The following is a 13024-nucleotide window of genomic DNA, read 5'->3' on the forward strand; positions in this document are numbered from 1 at the left end:
GCGAGACCGAGGACATCGCTCCCCGGAGGGACCTATCTGCAGCTCTGACAGTAAATACCTGACCTGTGGCAGGCATATCCCAAAAGTATTGGTTGTTGATTGTCTTCTCTTTCAGAGAACCAGAGTTACATCTGTAACCCATCGTTTTCTACATTAAAGTTAATAAGAACCAGATGTCTTGATATATTTCCATTTTCTGAGATTTTAAAGGATAGTACTCCCGTACCGTACCTAATTAACATCAGCTGTCTTATTCATGTGACTTGCATTACCAATAGGCTACCCTTCTCCACTGTAACTAATCTTCTCAACATGATTCTACCAGTGATTACCATAGAACTGTGGGGGTCTATTGTAATGATCAAAACACTTGTGGATCTAAATACTGCTAGTCTTTAACTATATTAATGTATCGGGTGCTTCTTACACCCAGACTTCATTTACTGCCCCTCTTACTAACTTACTGAAAAAATAAAGTCTTAACTTTTCTTCTGGCTAGCAGATTTGTAATATAAATGTGGCTTCTAAAAGCAGAATCATTCTGTTCCACTCCAATTCAATTAATAGAAGAATTGATCACGTTATATGTATGTGATTCTAAGACATCTGCTCTTTGGTTCAAATTCCCAGACACAGTGTCCCATTAAACTTTCATGACAGGTAGAAATTTTGACAAAGAAGGAGATCTCAGTGACTGGTGGACCCAGCAGTCTGCCACAAGGTTTAAAGAACTTTCCCAGTGCATGGTGCATCAGTACGGAAACTTTTCGTGGGATCTAGCCGGAGGACAACATGTAAGTTTAGTTTGTAATCCCAGTGACACAGCTGCACACCTCAATATATAATGCTGATGATATGATGCTGACATTTTCTTAATTATCCACTATGAAAAGGTTCCCTGGAAACTGAAGTTTACTAACATGATGAAAACATATAGGCAGTGTAAACACACCTGAAAAACAGAACCGTATCTACTGCAAGAACATGATTCATACACCAGCCCCAAGCAAAAGCAGAAATAGACTGGCAGTAATAATGTGAAAGAATGTGTTTACAACCCAGTGATAACGTAGAAGAAGTGATGTGAGAGAAAACAACATATATCAAGCTTTACTGAGGCGGTGTGGTCATGATGAGTTACCCAGACTGGTAGTTTGATAATTACTCAATTCACATGACTGTGGTTAGGTAGAAATACTGTGTAGAATAGACTGAATTCAAATGAATGAGTGGTAAGAATTTACTACACCAAACTCCTCTCCCCAAATGAAGTCCTGGGCTCTCCTTTTACGGGATGTGGCTAATTGAGGTCAGTAATTAGCAATTATCTAATTAAGGCTCCAGCCACATTTTCACATTTTTTTGGCAGGGAGGAATTAACCTTGTCCCTGCCAACCACCACCAACCTGCCACACTTACATTTCAGTGTTAGTTCATATTGTGGTTTGCTGATAATTATTTGTTGGATTAGCAACATGTTAAGTGAAACTCTTTTTAAGCAAAATGTTGTCGGATCTACAGCTGTTATTGTGGTAAATGAGTCAATTAGTTACGATCACTTGAAATTCATTACATTGCACCGAATTCCTTCTTACACACCGAGGAGCAAAATCTGGCATTAATCTCTCTAAGATTTAATTCTCGGTGTGGGAACAATAATTGGATCCGCTCAAAGGGTTAGAGTGGTGTAAATAATTCAGACAGCCTTCTACTCCCTGTATTGTTTTGTTTGGTTGGATCTTTCAGAGAAGCTGTAATGCTTCTAGGAATGAGTAATATGGGTTGTATAACTAGGGCATAGAGAACACGCTAATGTACCTGGTGTGCTTTCTTTTAACAGCTCAGCGGCATCAACACCTTAGGAGAGAACATTGCAGATAATGGAGGAATCAGACAATCATACCAGGTAAGGAACAGCCCCTTCATTTCAGTGTTTCCCTGTTTAAGAGACTTGCCGTATGAAAGTGAATGTCATTTAAGAGTAGGAGAATACCATTGTAATTTCAGAAAGTGTGATCACGGCATCATTTTGACCTAATAGTGTTATTGACCACGACATACTGCCAAAATAGGTAACTACTGTAGGAAACAGATAAATGAATAGAGGAATATAGAAAATAAAGAAAGTACAACAGCAAAGGCAACTTCAGAGAGGAATAAACCAATTGTAAAGGTATTAAACAGTATGAAACAGCTACACTGCTGGGTTGGAGATGTTCGTTTCTTCTTCTGAGTAGTATCTTGCTCGTTTTATGTAGTTACAATTATTGGTTGCACTTTTGATTGAGCGCATACATAACCATGTTATAATATATGAATAACTTCCAGCGTTTTCTGCTCTTACATAATAACTATTGGTGGAATAATTATAATTGGGAAGAGGTATGTGTGATGGTGTTACCATGTCATTACTTCAGGCAACAAAATAGTATTTACAAGGTTATTTTTATTGGTAATTACCCAGTTATTACATTGCAAGGCTACTAATGCACTGTAATCTATCTAATTACTGTATGGCTATTCCTATGGGAAGTCTACCCGTGAACTGTTAAAATAAAGTGTATGAAGTTCCTTTCCTAAAATTGTATTTGACCAACAGATCAAAATGTCCTGGGCACAAACTCCTTTTTGGTTCTATTCGTGGAATATTATAAAAAAAACGATCTTTTTATTTTTCCCAAGCCATTCTTTATCTGGACTTTATTATGTAAAATGCCATTGCAACGAAAGCAAGTTTCACTACAGTTAGAGTGCAGTGGTTCATGCTCTTATTCTTATTTAAAGATTGTTTTAAGTGTGTTATCATGTAAATGAGCATTGCTTCCTATTCACATTGTTTTGTTTCATTGGAGTTTCAGAATGCACGTAAATAGAACTCTATGAGCTTGCACAAGGATACTTTTCAAACTAGCAAAATCCATATATTTATTTACGGAACAGTTCCCTTAGTGTGCAGGATACAATTTATTGCACTGGAGCGGCATCAGCTGCCAGCTTGATGAAGTTCAAAGGAACCTAGATGGAAATGAATAAATTGAAACAGTGGATAAACAACACGCTGTGAGATTGCATGTGAAGAAATTCATTCAAACCTTCAGGTCTTAGTTAACATTTTGACATTTGGAAAAAAAAAAAAAAGTGCTGGAACAAAAATGTGCATAACCTAACAAGCTTATTATCCTTGGCCCTGCATACAACACACGAGCGAGACAACTACCATCTCTGTAATTATAGTTATTGTTAAAAAGAAAACAAGCACTCAAAACATTATGAAGATACGATCATGATATATCCCTACACATCTCCAGCCTGATGTTTCATACATTCATAAAACAAAGTTATTCATTTATTATCTATTCCATGGTGCTATAGTCCAGCTTTTCATCTATGTTTTCCTCCTTAAAATACCCCAGTGAACATTAGCTATTAAAGGCTCTGATTAATCGTACTTTGTAACTGCATTTTCAGGCATACCAAAATTACATTAACAACCATGGCAAGGAAGACCTGCTGCCCGGGATTGGCCTGAACCACAAACAGTTGTTCTTCCTCAATTTTGCGCAGGTAAGAACTTCTATGCACTGTCACTTGGTATGTGTGGTTTGCTAACCTGCTATCTTATTGCTGAACTTATAAATCTCAATGGTAGATGATGCCTGCAAGTCGCTCCTCTTTAAAGTAATATCTCTAATTATACGATTGTTTTGAGTCATGTATGCCTGAACTTCTATTCTTGTATGTTGTAAGACAATTGTGTTACTATATGTGTCCCTGTAATTATAATGTGCTACTTAATACACTAAGAAGATATAATTGCAGTGCACACTGCAGTAATGAAGCTATAATTACTATGTGTATGTTTAGCCCAGTAAATGAACAGCTTGGTTCTTATGTTATATTATAGCAACAAGAGTTGTTTGTAGACTCAATTGTTGGTGTTGGAAAGTGTCTAATTGTTGGTATGAGCGTGAAAAGCAACATGAATGGGTTTCTGCCATACTGTACCACGCAGTGATCATTGTAGAAACATGTTTCACGATTGGGTTTCTGCCATGCTGTACCATGCAGTGATTATTGTAGAAACATGTTTCACGATTGGGTTTCTGCCATGCTGTACCATGCAGTGATCATTGTAGAAACATGTTTCACAGGGAGTGAAATATCAATATCTCAACCCAATCATTGTGCATTGGTCATCAATTAATTAAGTCCTGCGACAGATTGCTTATGAAATACTTTTTAAATGTACGATTATCAATTATTCAGGGATACCACGATGCCTACTAAGTGTGTCGTTTATTTAGATCAACGCAAACTGGAACTTTTATTTTCCTTCAGTAAAGCCAATTTAGATTTTGGTACCAGTAATAATTATCTGCTAAATCAATTGTCATGCTGTCCATATGTTTGGATTTCCTGAAGAACTAAATACGTTTGCCATCAATTGCAGGTGTGGTGCGGAACATACAGGCCAGAGTATGCTGTCAACTCTATAAAAACTGATGCGCACAGTCCTGGCAAATTCAGGTCAGTTCAATGAAGTTTAAATAAAAGAAGGGCAAGCTTTGGTAAACGTAGTGTAACAACTCTGTAGTTAGTGTATGCTGCGTGGGTTATGTTTTATTTCACAAACAGCAGGTAGACTCAAAGTAGCTAGCCTTATCTGGTACAGACACAAACACACACACAATACACTTGCTCATCATCCTAGGAAGCCCCTCCCAATTTCTGCAGATTTGTCACAATAAAGGTAAGTGGAATAAAAAAAAACATCTTACAACACGGCACAGATAATATATTATAATTATGTAAAAATCCAAATTAAAAATCAATACAATATATCTGTATCACACTATCATACTCAAAGATGCTGTGCCTTAAAAATAAAACTACTGCACTGTGCAGCTTGAGATCAGTGTCACCGTCTGATGAATCTGATTTGCTTGTTTTTGTTTTAATAACAGGGTTCTAGGGTCATTGCAGAACTTTCCAGAATTTGCTGACGCCTTTTCCTGTCGCAAGCATGATTACATGGCTCCTGAGAAGAAGTGTCGAGTTTGGTGATAAAAAAAGAATGGAGAAAAAGAGCCACTATTAATGACAGACTGTTAGTTTTTTTATGCAGGGACATAACTGATCAAGAAAGGTAGAATAACTCGATTTTCTGCTCTCAGATATTGTTGTCTCGATTTAGACCTGCGTTAAAAAATGTAAATATGAATGCTCCATTAAAATCCGGGTTCAATTAGCATTATATGGATATAAATGAAAAAAAATGAACACTTTCCATAAAATAGTTACATTTTTTGTAGTATGTCGACAAAAGTAATGTAATTGCATAAACAGCATTGTATTGTTCCTTAAATTTGGGGGGGGGGGGGGGGGGCAGAAATATTATGCATTTTACTTAAAAATAAATAAATAAACAAATAAGCTGTATTTATCCTGTAAATTGGAGGGCTTTATTCAATACAAACTTTGGGTGCTCACGAGAAAAGATTGTACAGAGTAGAATATTGGTTCACACCAAAGATTTTTGATTTCACTTCCCATATAATTATGTTAAATGTTCCTTTACTATTATTATTATTATTATTATTATTATTATTATTATTATTATTATTAATAATAATAATAAAAGACTAATGGTTTAATTATTGAAATGTGATGGTTTGGGATTTCTGAATAATTTTATATTGAACAAATGTATGTATGTTTGACGATGTTGGTTAATGTCTCACGCGAAAAAGGTCTGTTTAAAATGATATAGAAAATGTGTACATTTCCATATTCCACGATACACGTGATTGAATGTCTTTCAAAATCCGATATTTACATCTATTTATTTTTTAGACGGTGGTGTTGGTTTTGTCAACACCCTGCAAAGGATTGTTGTCCATGCATAATAAAATACATTAGCTTAAACCACAAGACTTAAATACTTGGTAATAGTTCAATCATTTTAGTACGGGAGAGCACAGAGATTTTAGAAAGTTAACAAAAACACCTCAGATGCCTGAATTTAGATACCTTGTAGTAAGCGTATTCAAAAATAATTTGTTAATAAACGCTAGCACAAAAAATATACATACACATCTTTGCTTTTTTTTTGTTTTTTTTTTTTCTTTTAATTTGTAAATTTGAAAGCCTGGTATTTTATGGAACTCCTCCACTCCTCACAGTCTGCATGAAGGGCATGTGGTTTGAGCATTTGCAGCTCTCTGTGTGTTGTGTTAAATATACCCCTGTTGATTTCAACGTTATTAAAAACACATTTGTTAGCACTTAACTGACAGCATGCAATGAAAGCTGTAATTTGAACATCTAAATCTGGTACATGCTTGAGACCACAAGGGTAATGAGGGAGCGCTACGCTTTGCAATCTCTCATACAATACTTATTGAATTACAGTCAGTGAATATTATATTATATAGATATATATATATATATAATATATATATATCATATATATATATATATATATATATATATATATATATATATACACACACACACCAAACATCATCACTATTATTACACATCTATTTTTGAATAAGGTATAGAAATGATGGGCATTGACATAATGTTTTTGGTTTCTTTTAATCACTCATTCATCCTTTTGACCATGACACGCTTGAGTGACTATGACTGACGCATATGCACTTAATCACTTAATTAGTGAGACAGTTGATTGGACACTGGGTATGGACTGATTTAAGCAATAAAGAAAATCACAGAAAAAAAACAATATGCCACGTCTGTCAAGAGAGCAGCGCTTCGTGCAATTGGCATGTAGGAGGCTGGACTTGGGCAGCGTACTGTGGCTCACCGTCTTAGGTGCTCACAGCCAACAATATCAAACCTGGTGAGACGGTATAACTAGGCACACACTGTCAATGACAGGCCACGAACTGGGAGGCCCAATTTCAACAGATCATTTTGCAGCATCTTCGTGATGTCAGTTGTTAATCAGCACAATAAAAAGTAACTGCACCTGCTCTGTCATTTTTTGATTGCATGTAGTGAATTTTATCCAAATATAAGTGACACTTTTCTTTTGATGCTCAGGATAGATAGATATATAGATAGAGCTAGATAGATAGATCATGCTAATATTGATGGAAATTATACCACTTTGTAAGTACATGACATAATATAGGTTGCTGTGGAAGATAGCTTGTTTTACTTCTCTAATGGGGTGGCTATTAGCTTGTTTCATACAGCATCCCTCACCATGGTTGTCCCAAGGATGGCTCTTGAACCATCTGTGGCTGATTGAGCTCTGCAATTCATCTATTTTGAAGTATCCCATTTAAGGTTTTTAATGGGTTTGAACAGACTGCAAGGACACTCTGTAGAAAACTACAGGAGCTGTTAGTTGCTACTTGCTATTGTTTAGTCAGCCTTTCAGTTTGTTTATATATATAATCTCTCTCTCTCTCTCTCTGGACTGGAGAGGAGAGCTATAGTAGAAAATAATTGACCCAAGGGAATAATATTCCTGCTGCAGGCTAAGGGCATTGCACACTGGAGGTAACAATAGTCTTCCTAAGGGGCATTTCATTTTCCACTGTGGCTGAGTCTGCAGTACATATTTAATATATGAATCAGTCAAGAAAGTAAGTGAGGCAAGGTTGGATAGTAAATACAACTTTATATATTTTGTTTCAATATAGCTGATTTAGCATCAGTAAATAAATAAATAACATAAATAAATAACAGAAAATGTTTTTGTAGCAAAGATTTTGTCCGTCTCCGTCTGGTTTGTTGACTGCTGCACAATCCAGTTTATATCAGCCCGACATATTTGTTTACATCGTCGAGTTGAATTTGTTGGAATTTCAGAAAGTCAGAAAACAGTGACAGTGACGTTTTAATCACCATTTCAGTGTTTGGAGCATCTTTCTTTTGCAGTATGTTTTGTAATTCAGCGTTCAGTGTAAATCGGTGTTCAACCATTTGCTCTTGTGAAGAGTGCAGGGGAGAAAGGCACGCCTTTGAAAAGGGGCGGGACTGACATGACAGACTGTAATATTGTAAGGATGTGAGGGCAGTAGTTAAATTTATTTTTCCTCCTATGATGAGGTTTCAACTAATCACAGGTCAGGATTTCCAATCACTGGTGTGTATATATATATATATATATATATATATATATATATATATATATATATATATATATATGATCCAAGTGACCACTCACGTTCGTTGCCCCTTTAAAACAGACCCAGCATACAGGGTAATTGAGTTTTCAAAAGTGCTGACGCACAGTTTTTAATAAACAAGAATGAAACAAGAACAAATTAAACACTTAGCTCTTTTTTGAACACTAACCAAAACACAAACGGCAACCTAAACTAATTACCAGACTGCTAGGCTGTTTACCGGCTGAAAAACAAAACACACAGTATTAGACACCACTATTTTGTACTACTTTAACACAGTACCTTTCAGTTTCTAAGACACACAGTCAGGCTCTTCACACAGCAGCCGCGCTTTCTTTAAATACCGTACACCTGGCTCTAATTTACAATAATAGCCAGGTGCAGGGGATAATTACTAATAAAACAATTAAAAATAATTAACACGTATAAGATTTTTTTTTTTTTTTGTGCAAGAGAATTAACCCCCTCCCCTCTGTGTTACAAATATATATATATATATATATATATATATATATATATATATATATATATATATATATATATATATATATATATAAAAAAACAATATTTAATTTTCTTACCTTTATTAGTCATTATTAATGTTTATTATCTACATAAAGCTGCTGTTTTGTTATTTATCATAAGTTGTGACTTATTTTTCTAGTTTCTGCTTTGCTGAGTAAAATTACAGGTTTGACACAGCAGCAGGCATTAATTACTCATCCAATTATTGGTTGTTGCTTTACTGTAAATCATTGTTTGCAGGCTTGCTAAATTTCTCATAAATACACTTCAATGCATATGCCCTTTCCAGTAAAACAGATTGCTTGTTTGGAAATTCATGTTTTATGATGTCATTAGTTGAGTTGGGCAGGCAGTAACACTGGTGTTTAACAAGCAGATGTGTGCTGGGGAAACAAACACAATATCCAGCAATGGGGTGAACCTAGGAATATAGAATGCTGTTATTAAATGTGTAAATAAATAACTACATAAATAAATAGTCGAGTTAGCTTTGGATAGGACAGAAAATAGACACGCAGTTTCAACATCAAGATATCGTATGGTATACTGCGAAAGATTATTTGATACTGAATGCGAGCCAAAATCAGTATGTGACTGACTTGATTGTTCTTGTTTGAATTACATGTATACCAACCACATTGGGATTCAATAAAAGTCACATTGTTAGCGTATCTATGCTTTAAATCTGTGACCGCCAAATTAGACTGGCTAGTTGTAACCTTGCCTGTTCATGGCAGTTCTAACACACAGCAGTGGCTTACTAGTGATGAGTTATTATGCTGCACTGATTTTGAACTTTTATAAACTAGATCAGTGTACTCTGCATGCGGCATGCTGTCCTCCGTGTTACTTATCAAGAGCGAATGGCATGCATCTATTTTAATCACCCTCAAGAAGCCATAGAAAATGAGGCAGAGTCTCTTTGAAAATTGTTATTTTCTCAGGGTTCTCTTTTTTCATGTAATGGATTTCATGCAGGGAAGATGAGAGTTGATGGCAGGAGCCACCATCCAAGTGTCTAATGTTCTTTTTGGTAATCACAAGGCTTACATTGTTACCAGTGCTCTTTTATGTGGCTTTCCATATGCACTCAGTCCTGATGCATTGATTGAAATGTGTCCTTACCAGGGTTATGTACTGTAATATACCACTACTACTACTGCGTTTACTAATAAGACTTGAGTATTTTTATTTTTTTTTGTTATTATCTAGAAAACAAAATAGTCCTCTAAAGTTTTCTAAGGTGCCATTTCCTTTACATTTTGACAGCTTATCATAAAGTTTTGTTTTAATCAATGATGAATTGCATGCTGATTCACTTTAATCGTTTATCGGGTGAGATGTTGTGTGAGTGACTCTGCAGCTGATGCACAGTTCACACACCCTAGTCTCTTATCTTGTAAAGTGCTTTGTGATGGTGGTCTACTATGAAAGGTGCTATATAAATAAAAAAAAAAAAAAAGAATCCGGCGGTAATATATATATATATATATATATATATATATATATATATATATATATATATATATATATAGATATATCCTATCCATGAATAGGACGGTACTGTGCGGGTGGACCACACTTGAACCTCGACCAGTGATATATATATATATATATATCTGATATATATATATTATCTATATATATATATATATACAATACACCCTATATGTGTGGTATACACACACAATATATATATAATATATTAGATATATATATATTATATATATATATATATATACGTATCTCCAAATTATTTGTACGGTTGGTGAGTGGACTTGAGGGAGGCTTATAAACAGAATTTGCTTTTAAAATAAGGTTCCTAGAATTACAAATTGTAAAGGCGCATTGGAAATCGTTAGCTGTAGTTGAGACAGTGCATTAGTCTGACATAAGCACAATGGAAGAGTACGCTGTTTTTGCCCTATTAAATCCTGATCTTATGAATGTTGAAAGAGCAGATAAAATTGCTCTCACTAACCCGCTTTATCTTTTCACTCGGAAAAGCACAGAATGACACCCAACACACTGGTGAGATTGTCTATTAAGTCACTGTTCAGCAATGTTCTACAATGCTTTGACAGCCCTTAGAGCACATGATGAAGACGCTTTTCTCTCTGAAATGCTCATTTCACTCTGCAGAGATCCTTGTGTAGACACACCTGTAACACAGCAACTGAATATTTTACAAAACACAAAGCATTCATACAAATGTAAATACTTTTTATAAGACAATATCTAGCTACCATAAAATAAAATTAAAAAAAATAAATAATAAGGGAAAGCATTTTTTAATTTGTATTTTACTCATGCCTGGTGGTAATTGCCTTTGTTAATTACTTTGAACCTGACAGATGAGATTGAGCTTTGCAACTCATTTTCAGTAACAGATACATGCAAAAATAGAAAAGTAATGTTATATTCCATCAGTTAAGGAACCTTAGAACAAAAAGTATGAACAAAATATGTTGTACAGGCAGTAAGAAAAGTACTTTCAATAAAACTGAATGGAATATAAAGGTACCCCAACAATGATCCAGATACAAAAGAAAAAAAAAATGCAAATAAACAGACACACCTTCGATGAAATTGTGCACGATGAGTCATTATTGTAATTACTCTGTATTTACAAATGTGGTATAACAATTCCAGTGTAAATACAACTTAGTAAGAGTAAACTTTTATAAGTATATTTATTGACAAAGTGGGTCTTATTCACTGAAACATATTAGCTTGAAAATACACAACTTTTTTTTTCTTCCTTTTTTTGTAAAAATGCAGTGTTTCTTTTATAGCTTGCTGTGCTTGTAAATACACCAAGAAAACGCTACTGAATTCCTCTGGGAGCAGGGATTCTACAAGCAGCCACTGTGCAAGCTTTAGCATTCTGCTCTGCCAATGTCCCTAAACCCTGTGTGATTGGATTACAGTCTGTGTTGTGAGCGGGCTGTTAGGGTTACAGTACCTGCCAGGTTTTGGCCTCCGAAATTATTGCCGTGCCCATGGTGGTTTTGAACCTACCTGAAGGGAATAGGGTTGACAACATTAGACACTCCTGATTTCTATGGATGGTTAAATAAGCAGTGTCAGACTGAAATTCTCCCCTGTCTTGTTAATTATCACAGCACCTACCATTTTAAATGTACAGGGGTTGGACAAGACATGGCTTAACATCTGCCATAACAGTGGGGTAGAAGACCATCAAGCAAAGCCTCAAGACTTGTATTGCATAAGAAAAGTCATAGATGCTATTAATACATCATAAAATTAACTTGTATTGAAACAGGCTCTACCAAGAGATTTCAATGTCAAACATGCTTTTTAGAAACTGTTTCACTTTGTGAAAGTCACAGACACCCACGTGTCTTAAGTTTGCATTTACTGGGGTTTGCTATTTAAACTGCCTTGCACATAGCTTGGCAATCCTACAAACACTGACAGCTTTGAAAAATAGAGTGGAAAATATGTCACCTGGTGTATGAAGCAAGACTTTCCAAGAATGGATTCACAGATCTGTCAGTTGAGATATATTAGAGACACATCACTGAAGTGAAAAGGGTGAATTGAGCCATGGCTTTCCACTGGTAATCGCAATACTAGAATACACTAGCTTACACATTGCACCTGTTTAACTGATCTTTCATACCTTGAACCTGATTTTAAAAGTGGGTACATGGGAGTTATACAGGTGTCATGGGGATTTTTTATTTGATATGAAAAGTGTAACCCCTCTACCACACCCCAACACATAAATATATCAGGCTCTCTAACATATTGTATTCCCGTAAGCAATCCAGAGGATAATATCAGAATGTAAGCTTCTCTTTACAGAAACAATCAAACCTTTTTTTTTTTAAACAGAAATATGCCTACATCCTTTCCTAATTCATATCGTCATATCAATTGAACCAGTTCTCTCATTTTAGGAGTGGCGCTCACATTCACATTTGTATTTGTTTTTATATAGCAGTAATGTTTAACTAACTGTTTGATGTAATATGCTTAAGATTTACGGGCTGTAGGAAACATTACAGGTGACACATTGATGCTATTCTTAGCATCCTAATGCAACTAATGCAATGGGTGTTCATAAATAACCCTTGTGAATGATGTAAACTCCTGGATGATCCAAGTTCTCATAATGTACATGCTATTGGATAAGCGGTTCTGTAATTGTATGGCAGATGAACAGATTATGATAACTTGTGCTAAAGGGTTTCTCTAGATACATATAAAGTGTGATACAGGTATAAAGCAATTACATTTTTTTTTTTTTTTAATAAATAATTTATTGTTTTGTATAATATAATTGTCACTTATAATAAATCCAATCA

General features: G+C 35.1%; 1 protein-coding gene across 3 annotated transcripts in view; it reads left to right on the forward strand.

The window, feature by feature from the left end:
* Positions 1-6087, forward strand: part of LOC121327203 (neprilysin-like) — a 27060-nt gene extending 20973 nt beyond the window's left edge. For all 3 annotated transcript variants that reach the window (XM_041271082.1, XM_041271084.1, XM_041271083.1), the window contains exons 20-24: positions 661-794; positions 1841-1906; positions 3469-3564; positions 4451-4527; positions 4965-6087. In XM_041271082.1, the coding sequence (XP_041127016.1) occupies positions 661-794; positions 1841-1906; positions 3469-3564; positions 4451-4527; positions 4965-5064 (473 nt within the window). In that variant the 3' untranslated portion in view covers positions 5065-6087. The remainder of the gene's footprint in view (positions 1-660; positions 795-1840; positions 1907-3468; positions 3565-4450; positions 4528-4964) is intronic.
* The last annotated feature ends 6937 nt before the right edge of the window (positions 6088-13024 follow it).

The sequence above is a fragment of the Polyodon spathula genome, chromosome 14 (genome assembly GCF_017654505.1).
Source record: "Polyodon spathula isolate WHYD16114869_AA chromosome 14, ASM1765450v1, whole genome shotgun sequence".
NCBI classification, from domain to species: Eukaryota; Metazoa; Chordata; class Actinopteri; order Acipenseriformes; family Polyodontidae; genus Polyodon; species Polyodon spathula.